Source organism: Pisolithus orientalis (genome assembly GCF_024613125.1).
Source record: "Pisolithus orientalis strain OTSU chromosome Unknown F5J12scaffold_90, whole genome shotgun sequence".
Classification (NCBI taxonomy): Eukaryota; Fungi; Basidiomycota; class Agaricomycetes; order Boletales; family Pisolithaceae; genus Pisolithus; species Pisolithus orientalis.
The window spans coordinates 45,595-71,234 of NW_026260871.1; the positions used below are offsets into that span (position 1 = coordinate 45,595).

The 25,640-nt window shown below is 47.8% G+C and overlaps 7 protein-coding genes across 7 annotated transcripts; 2 read left to right on the forward strand and 5 right to left on the reverse strand.

The window, feature by feature from the left end:
* Positions 1-11,815: 11,815 nt before the first annotated feature.
* On the forward strand, positions 11,816-12,783 carry F5J12DRAFT_916117 (uncharacterized protein; the record flags this gene model as incomplete). The annotated part of the gene is made up of 3 exons (XM_051749186.1): positions 11,816-11,855; positions 11,920-12,517; positions 12,573-12,783. The coding sequence occupies 3 exons, from the start codon at positions 11,816-11,818 to the stop codon at positions 12,781-12,783; spliced, it is 849 nt and encodes a 282-aa protein (XP_051594571.1).
* A 1,048-nt stretch (positions 12,784-13,831) lies between these two features.
* Positions 13,832-15,282, reverse strand: F5J12DRAFT_574551 (uncharacterized protein). The gene is made up of 9 exons (XM_051740128.1): positions 14,988-15,282; positions 14,879-14,934; positions 14,780-14,815; positions 14,613-14,724; positions 14,507-14,563; positions 14,424-14,459; positions 14,300-14,376; positions 14,073-14,248; positions 13,832-13,990 (listed from the first exon to the last, which is right to left on the reverse strand). The coding sequence occupies exons 1-9, from the start codon at positions 15,180-15,182 to the stop codon at positions 13,977-13,979; spliced, it is 759 nt and encodes a 252-aa protein (XP_051594572.1). The 5' UTR covers positions 15,183-15,282; the 3' UTR covers positions 13,832-13,976.
* Positions 15,283-16,004: 722 nt separating this feature from the next.
* Positions 16,005-16,399, reverse strand: F5J12DRAFT_867995 (uncharacterized protein). Its single transcript, XM_051747066.1, has 2 exons — positions 16,334-16,399; positions 16,005-16,284 (listed from the first exon to the last, which is right to left on the reverse strand). The coding sequence occupies exons 1-2, from the start codon at positions 16,378-16,380 to the stop codon at positions 16,023-16,025; spliced, it is 309 nt and encodes a 102-aa protein (XP_051594573.1). The 5' UTR covers positions 16,381-16,399; the 3' UTR covers positions 16,005-16,022.
* Positions 16,400-17,506: 1,107 nt separating this feature from the next.
* Positions 17,507-18,587, reverse strand: F5J12DRAFT_748729 (heterokaryon incompatibility protein-domain-containing protein; the record flags this gene model as incomplete). Its single annotated transcript, XM_051742098.1, has 2 exons — positions 18,379-18,587; positions 17,507-18,325 (listed from the first exon to the last, which is right to left on the reverse strand). A coding segment is annotated over exon 2 (819 nt), but the record flags the coding sequence as incomplete, so codon positions are not given.
* Positions 18,588-20,113: 1,526 nt separating this feature from the next.
* F5J12DRAFT_930257 (uncharacterized protein) lies at positions 20,114-22,667 on the reverse strand (the record flags this gene model as incomplete). The annotated part of the gene is made up of 13 exons (XM_051749534.1): positions 22,531-22,667; positions 22,352-22,479; positions 22,158-22,236; positions 22,082-22,110; positions 21,900-22,019; positions 21,651-21,832; positions 21,485-21,627; positions 21,369-21,407; positions 21,177-21,256; positions 20,758-20,898; positions 20,503-20,691; positions 20,453-20,468; positions 20,114-20,211 (listed from the first exon to the last, which is right to left on the reverse strand). The coding sequence occupies exons 3-13, from the start codon at positions 22,180-22,182 to the stop codon at positions 20,114-20,116; spliced, it is 1,062 nt and encodes a 353-aa protein (XP_051594575.1). The 5' UTR covers positions 22,183-22,236; positions 22,352-22,479; positions 22,531-22,667.
* Positions 22,668-22,914: 247 nt separating this feature from the next.
* F5J12DRAFT_697228 (uncharacterized protein) lies at positions 22,915-23,495 on the forward strand (the record flags this gene model as incomplete). The annotated part of the gene is made up of 5 exons (XM_051740446.1): positions 22,915-23,030; positions 23,079-23,159; positions 23,216-23,274; positions 23,334-23,360; positions 23,413-23,495. Coding segments are annotated over 5 exons (366 nt in total), but the record flags the coding sequence as incomplete, so codon positions are not given.
* A 549-nt stretch (positions 23,496-24,044) lies between these two features.
* F5J12DRAFT_574661 (uncharacterized protein) lies at positions 24,045-25,562 on the reverse strand. Its single transcript, XM_051740129.1, has 11 exons — positions 25,366-25,562; positions 25,266-25,312; positions 25,068-25,214; positions 24,958-25,013; positions 24,858-24,893; positions 24,691-24,802; positions 24,585-24,641; positions 24,495-24,530; positions 24,380-24,447; positions 24,110-24,320; positions 24,045-24,058 (listed from the first exon to the last, which is right to left on the reverse strand). The coding sequence occupies exons 1-10, from the start codon at positions 25,391-25,393 to the stop codon at positions 24,161-24,163; spliced, it is 747 nt and encodes a 248-aa protein (XP_051594577.1). The 5' UTR covers positions 25,394-25,562; the 3' UTR covers positions 24,045-24,058; positions 24,110-24,160.
* Between the last annotated feature and the right edge of the window lie 78 nt (positions 25,563-25,640).

Below are 25,640 nucleotides of genomic sequence, written 5' to 3' on the forward strand. Positions count from 1 at the left end.
GGACAAAGGCCATACTGGCTGCACAGTCAATGTGCAGCAAGGAGCCAGACACTGGAGCTATAGTACAGCATCAGAGCAACATAAACAAGTCAGGAATGAGTCAGAAATGAGTCAGAAAAGTAAGAACATAACATGTTGTCCATCAGAGAGGGCAGTGGAATACTGGATCAAACAGGAGGCATGGTCTTGACAGGTATTGGAAATACCTTGACAGCTGGAGATCTGAAGGAGCCTCACAGCATATGAACCCCTAGGATGGCAATGATTATGAGAGACATGATGAGGCACATGATGCATGTGACCACAAGAAGTTGAAAAAGGAAAGACCCCTGACATGGGTGTAACATCACCCCCCCTCTAAGGTCCTCAGACCCTTGAGGATGGGCCTGGTGTGTTAGTGGGGTGTGAGGAAAGGGGTTGGTGAGTAGTATAAACATGGGAACATGTGTGTGAGGAGACAGGCAATGATGGTGATGGAGTTGGCAGCTCCTTGAGGGCTGGAGTATAGCAGGAGCCATGTCCATTGCAACAGGACCAATGTCCCAAGTAATGATACTGGAAACATGCATGTTGGTAGAGGACATGGTCAGCAGGGACAGGGGACTGGCCACTGAGGTAGAACTGAAGTTGATTGAGAGGGATGGGGATGATGGGAGTTGCAGGGAGAGGGTTGGTGGCATGGACTGCATTATGATAGTGTTTATGGATCCCAGCCCATGATGCATCCTGCAAGAGTACCTCCCAAGCAGAGTTGTGAGTCCCAGTCCCAAGATGAGTACCAACCTCTTTATAAAGATCACTGGAACTGATGTAAGTCAATTCTAATGCCTTCCACTTGTCATTCCTCTTCTGCTTCTCCTGTTTCTCCTTGTGGGAAACCAATGGTTCCTCTTGTTTTGGGTGAATATGGTCAAGAAGCTGAGAAGCAGGAGGGGCAAGGAACTCGCCAATCTGTTGATGGAGAAGGTGGTGATAGGCACCACCAGTAACAGCTTCTAGAAGCTCCAACGATCCTTGCTCAAGCATGTTGACCATTATCACTTCCAACAGGGCAGTGGTGCCACTGAGTTTCTGGGTACAGATCTTTGAGACAGCTTTGTTGATTATGTTTGTCACTCTGTAGATCTCAGACAGCACCCCAAAATACTTAACTTGTTCTGGTGTGCACCTGTCAATGTGGTCCCTGTTGTTGAAGAGGTCAAGTGCCCTAACAACATCCAAGTAGTCAGTTGCTGAGACTGGTAGTCTAGGTTTGTCATCCCTGGCAAGGGCTGTGGTGGCAAGGAGGTTGAGGGCTGCATGTTGCATGCCATCAGAGTAGGTGATGAAGGTGGTGCATAGGTGGGGAGATTTGGGAGCATTGGTGGGCCCAGCCTTGGCTGCTTGACTATCAGCATCATCATCAGTTTGTGCCTTACCCTTACCCTTTCCCTGCTGGTTACTGTCCCCATCATGGAGGGCTCTGGCCTTGGGGGTGGGGACCCTCTTAACCAAGAAGGATGCATGTGGATGCAGTCAGAGAGGGCAGGTGACAGGGGGTGATGTCACATGGGGCTGTGAGATGGGGGATGAGGGGTATGAGTCAGAAAGGCTGGCAGCAGTCATTGGAGGTGAGGTTGGGGCATAGATAGTGATGGGAGGGATGAAGAGGTCATCCTGGTTGGCTGTGGGGTCATAAACAGATTCTGTGAGGGGGAGGTTGGCATAGTCATTCTCAGTGTTGACAGAGTGGGGGGAATCCATCAGTTTCAAAGGTGACAGGCAAGCTTGTACTGGTCAAGGGCCTCCAAAGTGTGGTCCTTTATATGTTCTTCCAGTTCCCAAGTATTGGATGAATGCAGGAAACCTTTCCACTTGACCAAATATTTTTGTTTACCCCTGCACCCATCAACCTTGTGATTGATTATTGATTTGACCTCCCATTCAATTTCATCATCTACAAGCTCCAGAAGCAGTGCAGGTGGAGCTCAACCATACATGTCATTTTCCTGGTAAGAATAGATTTGAGAGGCATGGAACACAGGATGTACCTTCCAGGTCGAAGGAAGCTCCAGGTGGAAGGCCACCAGAGAAACAACCTGAGTCACCTTGAATGGCCCAAGCCTTCTGGGCACAATCTTGTTGCACTGGTTCTTGATGTGCAAGTGCCCAGTATCCAGGAGTACTTGATCTCTGACCTTGGGCAGCATGTAGGATCCTTTTGAGCATGAATGCATGAGATCCTGTGCTTTCTTGTGAGCAAGAATGGTGATATCATGACTTGAGGCCAGTCTTTCTAATCTTTCATCAACCGAGGGGACTGCAGTTAGCCAAACTTCTGGGTAGGGGGACAGGTCATATCCCAAGAGCAATGAGAAAGGTGTCATTTGATGGACCAAATGGATATGAGAGTTATGCACAAACTTGGCAGACAGGAGTTTGGTGGCCCATGAGTTAGGGGCTTCTGCACAATAGAGATGTAAGTATCCCTCCACTTCCTGGTTTACCCTTTTGCTTTCTCTGTTAGTCTGGGAATGATACCTGGTTGAGAGCCTTGGTTTTACCCCTATTGCCTTGTAAAGTTCTTTGGTAAATGTGGAGGTGAACTGTGGTCCATGATTGGAGATTACTGACTCAGGGACACCAAAGTGAGAATAGATGTACTGATGGAAGAGTCAGGTGATCCTGATGGAGTCAATTGTTTTGTGACACAGAACAAACAGGGTGGCCATTGAAAGGCCCTGATTGACAACTGTGAGAACAGAATCATACTTCTGTTCCCCTGAGATTGGGAGATCCATGATGAGATCCATAGATATTTGTTGAAATGGAAACATGGTCTTGGGTGTATCATATGGAGTAATGGGTGGTGTTGGCAGGTGAGTCACCACTTTAGTGGTCTGGCATGTTGGACACCTTGCCACATAGGCCCATATATCTTTTCCCATACCTTCCCACCATATTTCCTTTTGCATCTTCATGAACATCACTTTTTGTCCAGGGTGCCCTGCTGACTCATGATCATGATATGAGTGCATGCAATGGCAGCAATCTTCAGGAGGAATATAAAGACGTGTCATTCCAAACTGTTTTGTTCTGTCCTTTGCGATTGTGACATTATCTTTTGGTTCCAGACCTGTTGAATCCTTTGGTGTGTCATTCCTGACACATTCATACAGGTCTGTGGATATGGCATAAACTCCCTGTGCTCCTTTTACAGGCATCCTCAAAGGGTGAGTGTCAGGCAGCCTATTCTCCTTTGATTTTTCCTCACATGGGTGAGAATACAGCTTTGAGTTTTGTTTTGAGTGTTGCATCCATGCCAGAAGTTGTCTGATTCACATGAGACAGTTAATTTTCAAATGTTTTTGTATTTTAGTGAGCAAAAATGTGGGGGAAACAAGGCGAATTTGGGAATTCACCCCCTCTGAAAGCCAAAGGTCTGGGGGAAGGACTGTGGCAACCAGGGTGGGCTCCTTGAGCATGCCCTTTTGAGACAGAGTGTCAGCTGGCACCTGTAGGTGACCAGCCTGCCAGGAGAACCAGATAGGATAAGATTGGATGGTAGTGGCCCAGTGGCCTGATGTGGGGTGAGCTGTTGAGGCTTGTGGTAGTACTCCAAGTTCTTGTGGTTGGTGAAGACCACAGTGGGTTCAACAGGAGAGAGCAAGTAAGGGTGGAAAGCCTTCAGAGCACGAATAACAGCTAGCATTTCCAAGTCATAGACTTGATAATGCTGCTTGGCTCCTGCAAGGGACTGTGAAAGATAAGAACAGGGATGCCACTCATTGTCATCTCCTTTCTGAGCAAGAATGGCCCCAGTACTGAGCTTTGAAGCATCTGTGAAAAGAGTGAAGGGCTTTGAGAAGTCCAGGATAGTGAGGACCAGAGAGGAGCATAACAAAGTTTTTAACCTTTCAAATGTGGCATGGCATTCCAGAGTCCACTGATAAGAGGCCCCCACCTTTGTGAGATCATGAAGGGGTCATGCAATGCTTGAAAAGGAAGGGATGAACTTGCAGTAGAAGTTACAGAACCCAAGGAATCTGCAAAGCCCTGTAAGATTATCAGGGGCTTCCCAGGTACTGATGGTGTTGGTCTTCATCAGCAAAGTTTCCATATACCCCTTTCCTATTATCATCCCAAGGAATTCAATTTCTTTGGCCTCAAAGATACATTTGCTAATCTTGAGGCATAATCCTTCCTTTTCACAGATCTTCAGGAACTTGCAAACTTGCTCCTGAAGTTCTTCTCTTGTTTTGGCATGGATGGCAACATCATCCATGTATCCTACCTGTTTTCCTCGTTGTGATTCAAAGGTCTTATCCATGTATCTCTGAAAGGAAGGAGGTGAGTTACACTGATCAAAGAACATTACCATGGGCTCGAAGAGGCCTCTTGGTGTGACAAATGCTCCTTTCCATTCATCTCCTTCTTTGACTCAGAGTTTGGTAAAACCCCATTGAATGTTGAACTTGGCATAATACTTTGATTTGACTAGTTCATCAAACAACACTTGTGCATTTGGCAGTGGGTGTGTGTCTGGGATGGTGTACAAGTTAAGGTAGCAGTAGTCTTGAATTAGCCACTTCTTTCCATCCTTTTTTGCTACAAAGAACACCAGCACTGCTTGAGGCGAGGTTGATGGTCAAATCTTTTTGCAGCTAAGGTTTTCCTCCAGGAACTCATCTAAATCCTTAAGTTTGTCAGGAGACATTGGGTATACTGCCACTTTCTTTGGTTTGAAGTCTTCACAGAGTCTAATCTCATGATCTAATCCTGGCTGATGAGCCAGGAGCGGTATGTCATCTTCTGCGAACACCCTAGTGAACTCCTTGTATGTTTCTGGAAGCTTGACCTCTTCCTTGTTCACTGCCATGGCAGCTTTGAGTTCTGTGGATAAGGTAGTTTTATTAATTCTTACTTTGGGGGTTTCACCCAAAACTGGTTCTACCACTTCTGAGGGAGGATCGGAAGATTCCTTTGTACAACCCAAATCCATAGGATTTAATGATACCTGTCCAACCAAGCATGAGCTTCCTTTCAGAGGTACATACCCATCATCCCAGCAAGTAATTTTGCCAGTTTCCCAGTTCATTCTTGGCTTGAACTCTTTCAAGAATGGCATCCCAAGAAGGACATGTTCTTTTCCAATGAGGGGCCTGACATAGCATTTGACCTGAATAGTGTGCTCCTTGATCTCCATTTTCAGGGTCACCTTGCAGGTGACCCATTCTTCATCCTTTCCAGTGAATGAGGTTGTCTTGAACTTCCTTTTGACCTGATAGGTTGGGATCTTGAGTTTCTGGACCATCTTCTCTGAGATGAGGGAGACTTCAGCACCTGAGTCAATACAGGCCCATATTCCTGCCTTGTAGTCTGGTAAAATGACCAACCTGAGAGGAGAGCGAATTTGCATATTCAATTCATCATCTATAGGAGTACATCTAGTGGACAATATTGAAACAGGACTGACTGATGCAGGAGATTCATCAGTCCCCTTTAAAAACCCAACAACTTCTTTTCTTCCATGTTGGCTTCATGATCTCCAATGTAGGCAGTCTTCTTTCCATCCTCAGAGAGGATGATGTGGGCATTGGACAGTTGAGTCTTGACTTTGAGTTTACAGTCACACTTGATGTGACCCTTGGCTCCACAATTGAAGCACTTAATTTCTGAACCAGAACAGTGAACGTTCCATTTGTGTTTGTTGATGTCCATTGTGTCAGGATCTCAGGAACCTCCACAGTAATGAATGAATTTGCATTCATACCCAGATTCCTTCCCTTCTAGGATATGCTTTGTTGCAATCATGGTTTGAGCCTCTCCCACACACTGTATCCACTCTATGACCATGGAAGGGGCACATCCAGAATTGAGAACCCAGTCATGATATTCTTTGTTTAATCCTTTTCCAAAGAAGATCCCTGCTTCACATGATTCTTCCTTGAGTTGAGCCTTGTTTACAAGTCCAGTGAACTCAGCAATGTATGCTTCAAGTTCTCATTTACCTTGTTGGATGTCTGAGAGATGTAAGATTGCAAGAGCAGTTTGATCCCCTGACTTGAAGGTGGCTTTGAGTTGTTCAACAAACCTCTGGAAGGTGTCAGTGTAGTAGATCAATCTGTTGAGTAACTTGTTCTCATTTTGATAGTTCTCAGCAAAGGACACAGTGGCACCCTTAGTCATATACATGAGTGTGAACAAGATCTTGAGGGATTCTGTGTTCTAGACATGTCTGTTCAGGTTCAAATATCCTTCAACCTGCATAATCCAGGTCTGAAGCCCATTTTGGCTTCCATCGTATTCTCCAGGACACCCAACATTAAACTCCTGACCTCTGTTGGGTGAGCAGCTCAAGCCACAGTCATCATCAATATTGGCTCTGGCTTTCCCCTTACTGCTACCACCAGCAGGTAGCTCTGGGGGTACAGCCTTTCTGAAGTTCCTGTGATACCATTCTTGTAAAGCTGAGTCAGTAGGCATACCTGTTGGGAACAGGTTGCTCGAAGTTGCATGCATAGCCCAGTGGAGCTCCTCCACCATAGCAACTCTTTGTTCTTCCAACCTCTGTCTCAGTTCCTCTTCCAAAATGGTCCTCAGGGGCATTTCAGGAACTGAATCTCCATGACCAATCATCATGGACATTTCTTCCCATGCATGTGCTTCCTGTTCTTCTTTGAGGACTGATCCACAAGAAGTCTTGGACTTCTGATCATCTTCTTCTTCCAAACTCAGTGTGATTTCTGAATCCCTAAACTGGGATAGATAAGATAACTGGGGATTTGTTGCAGTTACCAAAGGACCAAGTCATCCTAATGGGATGGGCGGTAAGGGAGGATTCCTACTGAGTCCAAGGGGGTTAGGGCAAGGAGGGACTGGAGACCTTGATTTCTGCAGGTTAGACACTTTTACAGATAGTGACAACAAAGGCTGAGGGAGGATTTATTTCTCAAAAGAAACCTGTCAGTGTAGAGTGATTGTGCGCGAGTGACTTTACACATAGGGAGGCATGAGCACTGACTCTAGGGAGGTGATCTATTAAAGCCTAATGGCTGCCTGTAGAGCGGTGAACTTGATTGAAGGTAGAGGGATGCTTCTCTATCTTGTTACAGGAAGTGAGGCGAAGGCAGGTCAGACTTTACATGTAGGGAGACCAACGAGCCATGTGTAAAGAGAGCAGTGGTTTGTTGAAGTTCAGTAACCAGGGACGAGTAGGCTTTGCATGAAGAGGTCAATGAGTCCTGAAAGCTGCACAAGTTTTTCAATTTTGTTATGCCTGAGTGCAGTGACTTCTTCAAATGGAATAGGCATGAAGCACACAAGGGGGAGTCTACAGGCCAAACATGTTGTAACCCCTATGGCTCAGTTATTGCTGAAGTCCAACAGAGGTTCACTCTTCTGGTGATCCTCTAGGGTAGTCACTCAGAGAGGGAACAAGGATGAAAGCAAAGGGATGAAGCTGAGTTGCAAGCTATCAAAAAACTGAGGATACAAGGTACTATACATGAGTTTATATACCCCTAAGTACAAGTACTGTACCAGTCATGACTAGATGTGTCACAATGCATATCCACAGTAATCAACAAAACAATCAGTCAAATAAATAAGTCAGAGGGAGTCATATGGTGTCATATGATGGGGGTAGACAAGGGGACAAAGGCTATACCAGCTGTGCAATCAATGTGCAGCAAGGAGCCAGACACTGGAGCTATAGTACAGCATCAGAGCAACATAAACAAGTCAGGAATGAGTCAGAAATGAGTCAGCAAAGTAAGAACATAACATGTTGTCCATCAGAGAGGGCAGTGGAATACTGGATCAAACAGGAGGCACAGTCTCAACAGGTATTGGAAATACCTTGACAGCTGGAGATCTGAAGGAGCCTCACAGCATATGAACCCCTAGGATGGTGATGATTATGAGAGACATGACAAGGCATGTGATGCATGTGACTGCAAGAAGTCGAAAAAAGAAAGACCCCTGACATGGGTGTAACAGGAACTGCTTGCAGGTCACCCAGAACACATTCATTGTGAACTTGGGATGCACATGGAGGTTTTCCAGCAGCTTATCATCGCTTTGCAGCTTGGACTCAAGAATTCAAGGTTTGTTTCTCTCGAGGAACAACTTGTGATATTCCTGTATACATGCATCACTGGCCTGCCATTCAGGCATGTAGGGGAGTGCTTTCAACAGTTGAATGATATGATTTCACAGTATGTATTTAACACTCCTCTGATGTAACTACTGCATGGAGTTTCCAGTTATTTCCATATGATACTCACCACACTTGCAACACAACCTTCTTATATGGACTATGTTCAATTTCCAGCTAGCAATACTGTTCCTTCAAAGATCCAAAACAACCAAAAATTCTGGCCATACTTCTGCAATGCTATTGGTGCCATCAATGGAAGCCATATTTATGCATCTCCCCCTGCCTATGTACATTCAAACTACCAGAACCACAAGGGATATATTTCCCAAAACTGTCTCTTCACATGCAATTTTGACTTATGGTTTATATACTCTCTTACAGGCTGGGAGGGCAGTGCAGCAGATGCCTGTGTCTATGAATATGTGACCACACATGACTTGAGGATTCCTGAAGGAAAGTTTTTGCTTGCAAATGCTGGATTTCCTGCAGACCAAACACTGCTTGTTCCATACCATGGTGTACACTACCATTTAGCTGAATGGGGCCATGCTAGCATAAGGTAAGTAATCACACTTATGATCCCCTGACCATCCTACTGATGAAAACTGCAGGCCTGCAAACAAGCAAGAATTGTTCAACTTGCAGCATGTGTTGGCCCACAATGTTATTGAATGTATTTTTGGTGTCATAAAGCATCATTTTTGTATCCTTTCACTAGTTCCACCATTTGATCTCTGGACACAAGTGCAGCTGCCAGCAGCACTTTGTGCCCTTCATAATTTCATCCACATCCATGATCCATTCAAAGGCAAACTTCCAGAAGACTTTGGTGCTCCATTTGACACAGGTGTGCAAGGTGGTGATGGGTTGGAGGGGCCTAGTGTACTGGAAGGCAATGGAGAACATCTGGAGGCATGCGTGTTGCATGATCAAATCACCAAGGCAATGTGGATCAATTACCAGGCCATCCTGAGGGCAAGAGAGGCAGTGGGAGACATGGAGCTCCTTGAAGATGAGTCTGACATGGATGTGGATGGTGCTGAGGATAAGTAAGTGGTGGGGAATATACCTAGGAACTACTGCCCTTCCATGTACATTTTTTTAATGTAAAGACTTAATTCCAGTGATTACTCTTGATAAGTCATCTGAAACAGCATGAATTACAACAACAAATGAAAGAGGTACATGTCGGTATGGAAAGTATATGCAGCTACATTGTAATTCAAAGTGGTCCCCCCTGATCAACACCACCTTCCTGCAGATGACCAGTGATTGATCATTGATACTCTTGGTTGGTGACAGCTTGACGAAGAGTGGTATTTGTGATGGATGCATACATCATTGCCTTCTTCTCATCTGCAGTAACAGTGTGCACCATAAATGCACCTACCTCAACTGGTAGTGAGGAGTCCTCAGTGGACAGAAGGGTCAATGCCTTGGAAAGGTGGTCAACAGAACTGGTGGGGGTGGGGGTGGGAATGGGTGAGGCAGCACTTGCATTTGCACTGTCATGGTATATCAAACCCAGGAGATTGGTCATGTGGTTGACAGTGCCAGTCAGACCAAACACTGCAGTCCCAGCTGAGAGTTTGGGTAGAATTGGCTGTTGATTCCTAGGAGGACCAAAGGACCAGGCAGATGACTGACCAGACCCACAAGATGGTTTATGTGATGGGGGTGGGGTAGAAGTGTACAAAGTTGGATAGGGCCCAGAAGAAAATGTGCATCTTTCCTTACCAGTCCTACTGACTCTCCCTGAAGACATGCCCAGCCCCTTCATTGGGAAGGGAGGGTATGCTGGGATGCTGGCTGATGGTGTGCCCACCCCCTGAGTCAGGACCACAATGGGCACTGAGACACTGGGTGATGCAGATGGAATCAGTGGATCAGGGTGCAAAGGGTTGGAAAAAAATGTGGGAAATTCAGCCATGAAGTCAATATACAAGGGATCAGGAGCTGGCTTTGTGCCACTGATGTTACTGTTGGAAGGCTCATTGAAGTTACCTGGCCATGTTTCTTGATCTTCATCCTCGAGCCAATTTGGGGGCCAGTTGGATGAGGGGGCCTCCAATGGTGCATACACATTAGCACCTTGTGCCCCTCCTGATGGGGTGATCTGTGCCATCTTCATGTAAAATGGCCATCCCACATTTTTATAGGGCAGGATATGTCATCCACTCTGATTTATTCATGTTAGATGAACTGATACACTTGATGATAGGGGACAACATACATTGGTTGCAACATAGCTATTCCATACATTCTCTTCAGCTGGTGTGACAATATTGGCACCAAAATGTTCATCCCATGAGCCAGACCCAGAGTGTTGAATGAAGCCTTTGATGGAATTATAGACCCCTTTCAACTAATAACAATATCAGTCAAGGCTATCAGTGTGAGGAGGATGCACTTACCCATCACCATTTATTTTGAATCTGCTGAGCAGTTCTTGTGGGGGGCAAGTTAGGTGGAGCAATCACAGCAGCAGCACTAGAAAATACACTGGATTTGAAGTTGCCTGTATCACCTTGTTCCAACCAGTGTTCAATGAGGTAGTCAAGGAGAGCATGAGTCTCTGAATCAGTCCACTTGTGACTACTCATCATTCCTGGCTCCTGATCTGATTCTAAAAGAACAAGGAGTCCAGCAACATGTACAATGCAAAGCATAGCAGAAGCAATACGAGTGATAATGGGTTTGAGGTCATCATATCAACGAGCGATCATCGTTGTATAGTTGGAAGGAAGGTTGAAACTCTGCCTTGTAGTTCATGGAGCATCCCGGGCATGTTAACCGACACGTGTGTCGGCAATGGGTTGCACACCGGTTTCCGAACTGGCTCTTACGAGCTTTGCGCCTCCCATTTGTAGGAATTATGGCGACAAGATTATATGGCTTCTCAGGATACTTCGGTCCCATGAGCATCGCGAAAGACAATCTCATGGAGTACATAGTCAAGGAAGCATTTGTCATTCAAACGATCAGGGATGGACTTGGGCATGCCCGGGTGCCAATCAGTACCCGTTCTTCGCTTCGTCGGATTTCGTGTGCGACGCATAGTAGACGGGCCTGTAACAGGGATATCGGGACGCCATCCATGGTTGCTAGGCAGGTGTCCGTCCAGCAGTCGGGTGGTCTGCAATCGTTCCGAATGTTAGAACGATACGAGAATGAAATACAGACAACTAACCTCTATGACGATCTAACTCTCCCTAGGGCGATTAAGACCCGGTAGAAAGCCGTACTATAGAGCGTTCATTTTCCAACATGAGTCCACAGTATCGCGTCTGTGTCTGCACCACGACAGCGTAATCATCAATGCCTACCATTTCCACTCGATTTTTGTTCTGCTCCGCTTAGCAAGTTCCGAATGGATACGTGCTAGAACGTGCCCGCGAGCCTGTGGAAGAGAGTGCCAAACGTGAGCTTGACGTATTGGTTTGCCTGCACCATAGTGTGTAAAAGTGAAGTGCATGACAAACCAGTGAACAAAATTGAAAACGGGCGGGACAGGTGCACGAGGAGTCCGCGAGGTGCTAACAATGTCACATCGGGGAGAGAGATGATGCATCTGTGTATGCATCGGGAGATGTCAGAGGCCACAAATTGCGGTTGTCCACACAAGTACACGGGAGTTGATCGCTGGTATGAAAAACACCGTAAGTATCTTGGACAATGGGCGTGAAATGCACCCACTGTCTACACCAAGAGCTACGTGAGGTTATGTAGTACCGCCGCAATGCAGCCGGGATGAATATGAGTCTTGAATTCTGAACAAGTACTGTGTCTTGAGCACAATATCTATGGAATATTCGACCTGTCGTCCGTCGTCAAGATCTCCGACTTCACTCGCTGTTGGCTACTCCCGAACACTATCGACAATGGCTCAGTGGTCTCTTTGCATTTGCCAGGAGACGGACCACAACCGGTCTGGATACAGAAACCATCCATCGAGACGCCCCTCCAGACCCCCGAATATGAAGCTGAAGTTGCGGATTTCATCGACTGGTTACTCTCTGGGAAACATATCGCGTATCCCGGCGGGCAGGTCGTCCTGTTTGAAGGCGAGACGCCTGGCCCAGCTTTTGTTGTCTATCACACTGCCAACTCCGATGCTGTCGCTGAACATATCATGTCCAGCTGTCTGCCTGCATCTGGAAAGCTTCGCCTGTCTCCGCATAGCCTGTGTTGTACCTCCCCTTTTCGTGTTCGCGACCCCCTCGTTTCCCTCCGTTTCGACGCTCTGGCAGTAGGCATCGTCAACGGGATCTCTGTGGAACAGATGTGCAGATACAACCGATACTTGACCAACGAAGACCGAACGACGGGCATTGCTTCTAGGCGTTCGTTCGACCACGGCTCAAGGGTTGCTGCTGAGTGGTTGAAGACACAGTTTCAGTGCAGCGTACAGGTTCATGCAGGCCTTTCTTAGGAGGGCTTCGCTCCCGACGTCGTTTGATAAATCTCTGGACGTCATGATTCCCTTGGCTCTTTCGGTACAGATCGTGTGGGTGGAAACTTTTACAGGCATTGTTAGTTGCTTCAAACATGCACCACTTCCTAGGCGCCATGCGGAAACGACGACGTTTCTCAACTCTCGACATTACCTCACGACAGATAAAGCAAAGTGGTACAATCTTTAGGACTAATTTTCAACTAGTTGCCCTCGCCAGAGAAGGATAAGGTATATTGGGATCGAAGGCATATGCTTGTACGTTGCTTTTTCCTCCAAATCATGGATTCGTCAATGATTCGTAAGGGAAAGCTATGCGAGAGAGATGTGAATAGAACTCTCATGATGCAGGCATATGCTTGCGTATCATGCTCCCGTCGAACCTCAACTAAGTTTTCCGTAACCGTGCGTGTTGGCCTTCTATGCGGCGTGCACATATGTGCATATCTTCTCGGCGTCGGCACCTCTGAAGTGACACACCTTGTCACCAACATTTCTGCCATATACACTTCTGAACTCACAGTTAGGTCCAGCGCTGTCTGCTGTAGCGATCAGCTGATACAGTACAGTGCCCTCAGCCCTCTCACGTGAATATAATTACTCACATTCCCTGGTGGAAAGTCCTTCCATGAACAGGGAGTCCTCGCAACTCAAGTCTTCGAACGTACAAGATCAAGTGAGCTGTTAAATATGCAGCAGTACTTCGTCTGGGATAACTGATTCTGTTGCTTTTGCTTTCAGTGGCTGACCCCATGTACCGCAACAGCGGTAAGCGACACCCATAGCCATCTCGGAGATATGCGTAGGCGCGTCATGGATACAACCTGATCCAGGTTTGGCCGATCTGTAAGGGCCAAGTACGTCTCCTTCTGTTTTGCGGTGATGCAGTTGATTAACCGCATGCAACTCCCCAGGCTCGCTATGTTACTCCATGCTGCCGGTTTCGATCTCCCTGGAGGTGTCAAAGAGGATTCGGAGGAGCTTGATTGAATATTCGTATCGCAGACGTGGGGAGTGGTGTCGATTTTCCTGGAAATAAGAATGCTTTTATATGGGTTTGTGTAGCTTACACTTACCCGACTGGACAGGTTCATCCACGTGATTCATAACCAAGGAAAGAAGGTCTAAAACATACGTTGTCAGTGCTGACATATGTATGAGGTGCACCAGTGATCAACTCACGTCTCCTTGTACACATGCACAAAGAGTAACAGCTTCGAGAGCCAGTTTAGAAGGGGACTGCGTGGACTAGAACACAGCTGACCGCTTTGGAGTAAAGGTGCTTGCAATCACCCCTTGCATCACTTCATGCACAGAAGGTTACATTTCATATATTGATCTACCATTACAACTCTAGGCAAGGATGTTACAGTGAACAACTAACTAGTTCATATTGGCTACATCGTTCCCATTGACATCAAGATCGTCACCACTTATCAATGAGTTGATTTGATCAGACAGAATTAGTGAAGTACTTACCAATACCTGTGTTTGCTGATGTGGACGGGGGTTGAGTGCATGTACTCGGGATGCAACCCTGGTTGTCTAGAGCAGGAATATTCCTAGCTGTACCTGACCACTTGGCTTCTTCTGCAGTCCGAGCGGCAACCCACAGCTGATGTTTCGACGTGCCTACGCCTGCATCAAGCATGATCCTGAAACGCAGTATGTTCAGTAACTCATATGGACGTGATGTGGTCGCCTACCGATGCAAGTGAGTTAGATTGTCATCTGGGTCTGCAAACGTGAGCGGAAACACCATCTCAGAAATCTCCCGTAAACCCTGATAACGGCGGTTACGACAACGTTCAGGCATGTGATGGAGCTGACCTCTATATTTCCTTCTCTCCGAATGTAATCCACAACCTGAACCATGTCAAATGGCATCTGCGGAGACAATGAGGTTGACTCGCCTTTGGTAACAGTTGGTCTACTTCAGCACATATCCCACACCAACATAGCCACAAGATCTAAGACTATCCTGAGCATCGAAACGTGACAAGTTGATCTTGCTCTTGCCTTGCCTGTGACGTCCTCCTCCAGCGCTCGTTGCTCATCCCCATCCACTGTAACATCGAGTTTCGCTTGGAGAACCTCTACCTCTTCAATCATGGAAGGGATGTTGAGTTGCCTGCATATCACATTCGAGACGTGAACTGCTGAATTTTAGTAGATATGGTGCTGACCTGTCATATTCAATGAGGCTCGCTTGAGGTGTCTGTCTGGAGCCAGGAAGCAATGGATAGAAGAAAAAGGAAAGGATCTGAGGCAATGAGATTACTCACAAGCATCTGTATCTCAAGTATGCATTGCCGAAGACACGAAGTATGTGTTGGGGTAGCTTTGCGTGGTTAGAATCAGCCCTAATTCTTTTTTGCCAATAGAAACACCTACACCAGCACTCAGAGTCTGCGATATGGACTTCAACTCGCGCTCCACTTTTTGCTTTTCACTAGCATACCGACGTGGTGCAACGCCCCCTGCACAAAAAGTGTGACATCGCTTGGATAACACAGGCAACACGACTTCGAGGTGTGGGTCCTGCGTAGCATTGGATTGCCAGCTGCCCTTAAATAGGTTACACGTCATCACCCAGTCGGTGCATGACAATTTTGGTGTGCGTGCTAGCAAACCATCCTCTAAGGTCGCAATGTAAGTCTGCAGACAAACCAGGCAAACCTGCTTAGTTAGGCGAACAGACCTTCCGCACTACCTGCAGAGACGTCGCTAAGTGAGTCACTTTCCATCATCGAGGGAAGCCTTTCAAAGAATAATACTTTGCCGACCTGGATTCAATGATGAGTGTGAACTGGACGATGCAATGAAAATATGGGCACAGACGTAGTTATTCAGATGGCGGAGACAAAACATGTCTGAGAAGAACTTGATCGCTCCATCTTTCTGTTGCCCATTCTGTTGCCGTCCTGAGTGAATACTGTCGTTCGTACGGTTATTCAACGCACCGCAGCCTTGTGTCGGGCGTCGGTTCCTGTAGGTTGACGCTGCAGACAACGCTATCAAATGGAGAAACCGAGTGTGAGAAGGGAGGGTACCGTATTCACGAGAGCATAAAAGTGGTCCCTACATCCGAAATACATCCTCATCAGTACCACTTCGCATAGCAATTCCATAGGCCTACCGAATACTCGTGAATTGCTCCCTTCTCTGTACACAAGGCATTTCTCTTCGCCAAACTTGTGGGCTTGCAACGGTGCATAGCGGAGTCAAAATCTCTCCTTCAGCAGAGTGGTTATTATTGTCTGGTACCGAGTCTGATAAAGTCGAAAGATGAATAGGGAACGGTTGTTGTGGAAAACTTACCATACACTGAATGTCCTCGTTCTCCAAAATCATCGACTCCATAGAATTCTGAGCATTGTACGGCTGTTATCACCAAATGTTTCCCTGCAAGACGAGTGGCCAGGGTTTTCAACAGTAGCGCAAAATGATCGTTAGCGGCCAGAGAGAAGCCCTTTGGTTGATGTAAGGCCAGGTGGTCGTCCCTGAGGTGATATGCCACAGCAAGATCATCCTGATTCTCCGTATGATACCATCGTGAAGAGCTGGATATGCGGTAGACCACAGGGCAATAAGCTGAGCCCATGGTGCCGATGTTAAGGATGCGAGCATCCTCAAAAATATTTCCAACACGCACAAAAGTGCCATTGAAATAGTCGCCATAATCACCCAGCTGGGTATATCAGGCTCGACGCGAGCATGAGTATGCTCGCACAACTTACCGCGATCCGTTGACCAGAACACTCGTCAAGCTCAACCTGCCACCCATCCAGTCTCAGCGAATATGGATGGGAACCTATGTGCATAGGCCCTGGCGTCTGAAGGCCATGGTAATGATTCTATGATAACACAAATGGTTAGATCTGCGTGCATGTGGGAGGAAAAGTACCGACAAGTGTTGTTGCCCATCCGTGTGGCCCATCACAGCAACCAGGACATGGCTCGACATCAACCATGATCTTGAAATTGCCCTTCTCCCACCTACCCCAGACCATCCTCGCCGCCCAGATTGATTGGGGAAGGTGGACATGTTTGATGAAGTGGTCATTGCTGCGACGTCCATCGACAGGTTCTTGTTTGGGCATATGCCGAGCATACTCCGCGCGCGCATTCCACATTCCACGATATGCTTCACTGGCAAAGAGCGTCCAGTCCTTTTGAGTTGCAGGTTTGTCATAGACAACATGCACCCATCCTTGGCCATGGTAGTATCCAAGGCCAACTGCAAAGCGAGATCTGGCATCGTCGTTGGCATAGACAATGACAATGAGATCATCCGTGAGGAACGAGAGTGTGACAGTGTTGCCTGTAAACTCGCGCGGGTGGGTACCACGGCGGGTAAAATGATGGTATGAGGCATGCTTGTCGTCGAGTGCAAACTCGCGGTATGTCTGATTGGCGGCGTCTTGGTGATGAGTAAGGGAGAGTGCCTTGAACGCTGGATATGTCTTGAGAATGTGCGACTCTGAAATGAGAGAAGCAACTGGAGTCCTGTGATATCTGGATCCGGAGAATACCAAATCAATAGTTTGCAGACCCGTAAACCCTCTGCATGCCAATATAGCCCTGAAATGATTTCGAGAGCCGGGAAGGGGGATGACGGGCAGGCACACTTGGATACCCGAATTGCTGACAGAGAATGATACGTGATATTGCTGGCTGACCGCGCGGGCACGCTTCTTCAACCATGCAAGTCTGCACCAGTGTATCGGGTTGGTCGAGATCTTCCGGTAACAAAGCGTGATATACCAGGGGTTGCCAAGTTCATTCCATTTAATGTACTTCATTAGTCTGTCGACAAATTCATCTGGTTCCACCTTCGCTATCTCGCCGCAATCCCCAAAGTCGTTCGGATCGTCTGCCAGGACACTGCCAGTCCGCGGCTTCCATCGATTCCATGCGAATATGCTTTGGTCGCTGGACCTACGGATGATTTTCAACTGAAGCCTCTGGAATGCCTTTTCCCCCTCTCCATATAGCATCGGCATGTTCACTCCAAACATCCCCATCAGCGAATAAGCCCGATCTTCCACACGCTCCGTCTTCCGGTGGGCTGCCCACGACATGATTTGTGCGACGCTGAGACGCTGCGTACTCAGGCCGTCTCTCAGAACCTCACGTGGGATTCCCGTGATGTCCTCTAAGACTACTGCCAGGTGTCGTTTGTTGCCAATGGGAACCCACTCCTTGTTGAAGAATTCGAGTTCCCTCGGTGCGATGAGCTCCTGCAGTGTCCACCCCCGCGTGAACCATTCTGGTCCCAGCCAACCGTTGCGCTCGCGGAACGACCTGATGTGATATGGCTTAGTAGGCCGGGGTAACTCGTCAACGTCACTGAGGTATGCATAGCAGACCTGTGCGTTCTGGTACCACTGATACATCGAATTAATGGCCTCCGATAATTCTGAACTGCTCCGTTTGTCGATGCAGCAGGTATCGATCCACAACCACTCGTGTCCATCCTTCACGGCTTGCTTACAGCTCTTGATGATCTTTTGGTAGCCAGAGCGCTGCCTGACCTTGTCCCTCTTATGCTCCTCCATCTTCATCAGCCCAGTCATCTCTTCATAACCGACCTCGTCGCCCCAGCGATGTGACAGTATGGCATAACGAGTACCTTTGCTATTATTCTCCTTCAGGACTTCACGTTCCGGGTCGGCCTGCTGGATGTGCGTTTCCCGGTCCAGAACGGCATTCACGTCTAGTAACCTCATCTTCTTCACGAGTCAACGCAAAGTTCAACGTGTCAACTAGATACCACACATACTCTGAGCCCACAAGCTATTCTTCCACGTGGTCAGCTTCGAGTGTACGGTGGAAAGCAAATGGAAGACCGATACTGGTTGCTGGTCACAGATCTTAAGTACGAGGGAGTACAGCATTGGATGTGAACGCCAGGTTTGCGGCTATGCGAGAAAAGTACCCTAAATCCGGTAGTGGCGGGCGCTCGATGTCGACAGTTACACAGCTGATCGAGAACATGAGGCGACGAGACTCTCAAGAATCTACAGTATCTCTACTGACAGAGCCATTTGCGACCCCAGTAGCGCGGACAGAAAAAACGCACAACAATTATTGTAAGCACATCTGGGTGGTACCCTACAAATCTCTCGGTTGACGGTGTACGAATTACACATAGCCCCAGGAGCAGTGCACCGACTGAATGCGGCAGTCAGATGCTAGTACATTTTGTATCAGACCTACCCATGTATGTCACGTCACCAATTTGCCTCCCGGATGGCAATCCAAAAATTGAGTCGACCAAGGTCGCAGGGTTTGCAGTACAATAGTGACCTATGTGAGGATATGCATATCTACTACTGACCCACTAGTCTGCTGAAAAAACGGTTCGAGGCACGCGTCCCTCGTGATGGGATGCGTTGTCGCGATACGAGACGGAAACTGGGCATGCCAAAGATCATCGATCGTCAGTTGGGAGATGTGAATACGACGAGCCATGACAAGAAATTCGCTCAGGCATATATTGTCCTTGTTGCAACCTTCCTCCGTGCAACACTTTCGGATTAGCGAGGAATGGCATCGTGGGGTCTGAACAATAAAGAGCGCGGATCTGCGAGAGGGAGTAACCCAGGTAAACGCGGAAGGACGACTTCCCGGGCTCCCTTTGGCACGAGGTTTTGACATGCCATGATAGCCGAGGGGGTCAGTAACAAGATTGACAACGTTTCCCGAGGGAGACTTTATCAATATCAGCAGCAATGATCGGTGAAGGGCAGACGCTGGTAATGTAGAGTCCGGCTCGACGACGTGCTCGTTCGCTCCCGCATACCTCTCCTTGTAACAAGGGTGGGCTAGCATATTGTGACGAAAAAACTATTAGCGACTGGTCGACTTGTCCGGGAGGCAGCACGGTGAACGATATGGTTTCCCGGTAGACCAGCTCACAGGAGAGACGATAGCTGGAAGACATGCTGGAGGAATGCTTAACCACTGTCGAACCATCGAGTTTCGGGTATGCAACGGTGTTCAATGCTCTTGCCCAGCAACAGCTGGTATGAACTTTGGCGAGGTGAACCCGTAGAAAAAATACCTCGGTTTCTCAACATATAAATCGCAGTGCATCCAATCCGTCTCGAAATCTGCGCCTTTCGCTTGTGCGTATTTATGGTGGCAAGGTTGCACAGCTTCTGTAGAGTACTTCGGTTCCGTGAGCATCCCGAAAGATATTTTCTTGGGGTGGTTGAGGAAGCGTTCGTCACTCAAACATTCAGGGATGGACTTGAGTATGGTCGTGTGTGAGTCAGTACCCGATCTTCACTTTGTCGGATTTTGTGCGTGACACATCGTGGACGGGCCTGTTATGAGGATATTCCGACGCGATCTACGGTCACTAGGTGACCATCCAACTAGTAGTCGCGTTGTCTGTGATCATTCCGGATGTTAGAAGAGAACGAGAACGAGATGTAGACGACTAACCCCTATGACGATCCAACTCTCCATAGGGCAATTAAGACCCGGTAGAAAGGCATACCATAGAGCGTTCATTTCCAATATGAGTGTGCAGCGTCTCGCCTGCACCGACACCCCCACAAGTAGTCTTCAATGGCTACCTGCACTCCATTTTCATTAGATTCGTTTTCTATTCCATTTGAAGAGTTTCGGATGTGTATGTGCTAAAAAGCACCCGCGAGGGAGAGCCAAATGTGAGTGCGGCACAGAGTTTGGGGTGAAGAGCGGCGGGAAAGTGGGTGTGATTGGGGCAGGAGGGAAGGGCGTACACCGATGTGATAGAACGCGGGAGAGGTCGTAACACGATAGACTCTAGTCATCCTTGCAGGAACATCGGGCTATCTTGGGTAGTCGGAATGATATTCACTCACCGAGAACGTCACGTGTCTGGTCAATTGATTATCCAAGTCATGGAGCTTACGTAAGTGACGTCGTCAGCGTCTCCCAGCAAAAGACTGCTCCTCTGGCCAGTCTGGTGCTGCCGATGCATCCCATCGCATCCCGGCCAGCAGTCCTTCGCTGGTCCCTCGACCTGGCTAGTCAATAGCGTCGGAATTTCCCGGAGTGCGCCACGACCACGCATGGAAGTCTTTCTCAGGAGCGATCTACGCTGGTGCACGGTTGGTATATCAAGAACATCAGGAAACGGAGCCGATATTTTGATTAGACTTCACACCCAGATTCTTAACAAATACTCGTCTGCACCCGTCACAACAAGTTCACCGACCAAGCCCGCCACGGGAGTCTCGGTAACCCAACCCACGACGACCGTCCTGCCACTCTCGTCTTCCACCGCAAAGACTGATGGCAGCCTTTTCTGCAACCAAGGAAAAACGATGTAATTGTATTATCAGCTAATTCCAGGCCTTCATGTGGTTCATACCGTTCAAATCGATACCGCCGGCAGATATCCTGGTCAATAGGAATGACGAGGTTGCTTATATTGCGCACGGGAACGTCTTACTTCCAAATACTTTCTGCTGAACGCCGTGGGTACATCAGCAGATTATCTCTGGTCTTCGTGCATTCGGCTTAACTTGCGTTCTTGAGAGAACATTAGCATTGCTTTTCCAACAAGCTATCACCCATCCACACCCTGTCACTTCGCGCCAAAGAATCCTCTTCTTGGCCACATTTGAGATATGTCGCGTGCAATTCCGCTGCTACAACTGAATCTGGTGGGACACATGACAGTGCTTGATGGACAACGTATTTCTTCCGTTCTTTCGAGCCTTTTCGTGTCATGAACACTCAAAACGGACGGGAAAAGTATCACAAGAGACTGACTTTCGTCTATCTTGTAAAAGTGCTTCTTCCTCCGGTGTCCTGATTATCAGCGAGATAGCCGGATGTGCCTTGTGCGCGCGAGTCTAGCACGGAAGACAAGAAAGGTGTGTCCACACCAAGCATCAGCGTCTCCCCTCCTCCATCTGGATCGAGCGCCTCCATTTTGACGACAACCTCCATGAAGTTTTTACCAGTGTATATTTCTTGACCACTAAGACGAGTGCCCCTGACAGGATAGAAAGAGGCAAGCATGTCTAGCCTACCCGCCTTGAATTAGTGCACCGGACCATCAAACATGAACTCATCTCAACAGAAGCCGTGACAATGTAAAACCCTCTCTCTTGCACGCGACCCAAAGTTTCCATGCTCGGCCCGAGCATGTGCTTATATGTCCTTGACCCAGCAAGCGAGCCAAGGTGCTCCATGAGCATACCAGTGCACAACCCGCCAGACGCGTTCGTATACTACTCAAACAAGTCTAGCGACGAAGCAAAGGGAAGGACGATCTGGGAGTAGGTGTCGTGCATACACCTGGGAGGCATTGTCTCCTGAGAGGGCGGAGGCGGTGGAATTCCGGACGCAGATACCGAGTTTGTTGCGTTGTTGAGGAAGGCTTCGGACCAGTGACTTGGCTTCCTGACGGGTATGATACTACACGGCAATGTGACAATATTAACTCTGTTTCAATTCCGGCGGGGAAGAAGGTTGCGAACCTGTGGTAGGCTCGGTTGGACCGTTGCCCCTGACGGGTTTAGAGACTATCGCTATTTTTTGATGAGCTACACTCACTGGCAACTCTCAACAACCTGTCCATCGCCTCAATGTCTCGTGTTTCCGAAGCTTCCTTGGCTTCTGTGGTACGTGCATCCTGCAATTTGCAAGGCAAGGAGATATCGCATGGCATCTAAGTAGCCCGGGCGTGGTAGAAAGGCGTCAATATTGTTTGTGACGGAAGTGAAACAGGGTGTCAACTGACAACTTACGTACCGCCGGAACGCAAGGATGAATTCTAAACAAGTACTGTGTCTCGAGCACAATTTCCTTGGAATATTCGACCAGCGGTCCGACTTCAAGATCTCTGATGTCACTTGCTGCGAGCTACTCCCGAACACTGTCGACAAGGGCTCAGTAGTCTCTTTACACTTGCGAGAAGATGGATCACAACAACCAGCCTAGATGCAGAATCATCCATCGAGAAGCCCCTCCGGACCCCCGAGTACGATGCTGAAGTCGCCGATTTCGTCGACGCGGGTCTCGGGGAAGCATACTGCGTATCCTGGCGGCCAGACTGTCTTGCTTGAGGGCGAGACGCTTGGCCCAGCTTCTTTCGTCTATTGCGCTGCCAACTCCGGTGTTGTTGCTGTACATATCCTCTGTCCACCTGTCTGCCTCATTTCTGGAAAGCTCATCACACCATGAAAGAAGCAAAATAGTATAACTATAGTTGTCTTTGCAGGAGGATAATAGGGTATATTGGGATCGAGGACATATGCTTGTACGTTGCTTTTTTCTTCTAACCATGGGTTCGTGGATGTTTCATAAGGGGGAACTACGTGAGAGAGGTGTCCATATTCCTCTCATGATCCAGGCAGATATATCTGCGTATCATGTTCCCGTTGAGACTCCTCAACTGAGTTTCCCGCAACCGTCGGTATTAGCTTTGTGTGCGGTGTGCACTTGCATATCTTCTCGGCATCTGCATCCTTAAAGTGACACAGCTTGTCTCCAACATTTCAATCCTGAACTCACAGTTGGGTCCCCCACTGTCTGCTGTGGCAATCATCTAGCGCAGTACTGTGCTCTTCTGACCCTCCATATGAACATGACCACTCATGTGTCCCTGTCAGAAAGCCCTTCCGTGAACAAAGATTCCCCGCAGCTCAAGTCTCCGAACGTGCAGGATCAAGTAAGGTGTTGAATATGCAGCAGTACTTCGTCTGGGCTAACTGACTCTGTTACTTTCAGTGGTTGACCCCATATACCACAACAGCGGTAAGTGACACCCATAACCATTCCGGAGATATAGGTAGACACATCACGGAAGGGGACCTCAGTGACAGACCGGGATACGAATTGAACCAGGTCCGCTCGATCTGTAAGGTCCAGGTACGTTTCTTTCCGTTCCGCGCTTGTAGGTCGATTGAGTGTGATATGTTACTCCATGCTGCTGGTTCCGACCCCCCTGAAGGTGTAAATATAGAGGATCTGGAGGAGCTTGATCCACTTATTTATATCGAGCACGCGTGGAGCGGTGTCCATTCTCCTAGAAACACGTCATGGACAGCGCTCGGGGAACAGTTCTTAGAGTTATTTTATATTTATTAGATTTACCTGATCGAACAGGTTCACCGCGTGGTTCATAACCAAGGATCGAAGGTCTGAAACATGCGTGTTCATTGCGTCTAGGTATCTGAGGTGCGCTAGTGATCTTGTACATACGGAAGGTAGCAGCTTGTTACACTCGGGGAGTCACTTCAGAACAGAACTGATACACAAATGACCCTGCTACAGTCAAGGTGCTTTTAATCACCCCTTGGATTCTCTGGGATTGTTTCATATACAAGAGCATACATCACGTACAAACATTGATGTACCATTACAACGTCAGGTGAGGAAACTTGTCACAGTAAGGAGCTGGCCAATGCATAGTATTGGCTACATCATTTCGTTTAACATCACGATCGTCATCACTGGTCAACGAGTTGAATTTATCCGAACGAAAAATAAAGTGACATACTTACCATCATCACTCCCACCCCTTCGGGATAACGGTTACACAACATCCAAGTTTGCTAAACCACTGATGCGGAGGGCGGTTGACTGCTTGTACTCGGAGCAGAACCTGGGTCGTCCACAACGTGGGTATCTCTAGACCACTTGGCTTGCTCTGCTGCCCGAGCGGCAAGCCATAACTGATGTTTTGACGTGCCTGCTCCTGCATCAAACATGATCCTAGAGCAATATGAATTCTTGGATTTATAACGGTGCGATATGCCAATGACGCTGCTTACCGCTGCAAGTGAGCTTGATCATCACCTGGGTCTGTTGAAGACATAGCAAAGGCAATTTCCCTTAAACCCTGCTGACGGCGGTTACGATGGCGTTCGGGTATGTGAAGGAGCTGACCTTCATATTTCCTTCTCGCCGAATGTAATCCACAACCTGAACCATGTCAAATGACATCTGTGGAGACAATAGGGTTGACTAGTGACTCGCCTTCGGTAACAGTTGCTCTACTTCAGCAGATATCCCGCACCGACAAAGCCAGAGGATCTAAGACTATGCTGAGCATCGAAACGTGACAAGTCGATCTTTCCCTTGCCTTGCCTGTGACGTCCTCCTCCAGCGCTCGTTGCTCATCCTCATCCTCTGTTGTATTGAGTTTCGCTTGGAGAGCCTCTACCTCTTCAATCATGGAAGGAATGTAGAGTTGCCTACATATCGTGTTCGAGGTGTGAACTGCTGAATGTTGGTAAATGTGGTGCTGACCTGTCATATTCAATGCAGCTCGCTTGAGTTGTCCGTCTAGAGCCGGGAGGCAATGAATAGAAGAAAAAACGAAACGATTTAAGGCAATAAGATTACTCACGAGCATTCATGTTCAAAGTATGCATGGACGAAAACAAGGAGTATGTGTTGCAGTAGCTTTTTGCGGTTAGCATCAGCTCTAATTCTTTTTTTGCCGATAAAAACACCTACATCGGCACCCAGAGTCTCTGATATGGACCTCAACTCGTGCTCCACTTTTTGCTTTTCATTAGCATACCGACGCGGTGCATCATTCTTTGTACAAAGAGTATAGCAGCGCTTGCATAATACAGGCAACACGACTTCAAGGTGTGGGTCCTGCATAGTATTAGATTGATGGCTGCCTTTAGATAGGTTACATGTCATCACCCAGTCGGCGCACGACAGTTTTGGTGTGCGTGCTAGCAAACCATCCTCTAAAGCTGCAATGTAAATTGGCAGACAAACATGCTTAGATTGGCGAACAGACCTTCCGTACTGGGTGAATCACTTCCCATCACCGAGGGAAGCCTTTCAAAGAATAATATTTTGCCGACCTGCAGTCAATGGTGAGTGTGAGCTGGACGAAGCAGTGAAAATATGGGAACAGACGTAATTACTCGGATGATGGAGACAAAACATGTCTGAGAAGAACTTGATCGCTCCATCTTTCCGTTGCCTGTTCTTTTGCCATCCAGAGTGAGTGATTGTGGTTTGCACGGTGATTCAACGCACTGCAGTCTTGTGTCGAGCGTCAGTTCCTGT

Bases quoted from the DNA above. Each gene is read 5' to 3' on its own strand.
- F5J12DRAFT_574551 (XM_051740128.1), bottom strand. From the start codon at position 15,182: ATGACGTGTAACCTATTTAAGGGCAGCTGGCAATCCAATGCTACGCAG. The intron at 14,725-14,779 runs GTCAGCACCATA...TGTGATATGCAG, and splicing joins AGCCTCATTGAATATGACAG to GCAACTCAACATCCCTTCCA. The intron at 14,564-14,612 runs GCAAGAGCAAGA...GGATAGTCTTAG, and splicing joins AGGAGGACGTCACAGGCAAG to ATCTTGTGGCTATGTTGGTG.
- F5J12DRAFT_867995 (XM_051747066.1), bottom strand. From the start codon at position 16,380: ATGGGTGGCAGGTTGAGCTTGACGAGTGTTCTGGTCAACGGATCGCG. The intron at 16,285-16,333 runs GTAAGTTGTGCG...TGATATACCCAG, and splicing joins GTTCTGGTCAACGGATCGCG to CTGGGTGATTATGGCGACTA.
- F5J12DRAFT_574661 (XM_051740129.1), bottom strand. From the start codon at position 25,393: ATGGGAAGTGATTCACCCAGTACGGAAG. The intron at 25,014-25,067 runs GTAGGTGTTTTT...AACCGCAAAAAG, and splicing joins CAGAGACTCTGGGTGCCGAT to CTACTGCAACACATACTCCT. The intron at 24,448-24,494 runs GTCAGCTCCTTC...CGCCGTCAGCAG, and splicing joins GGCGAGAAGGAAATATGAAG to GGTTTAAGGGAAATTGCCTT.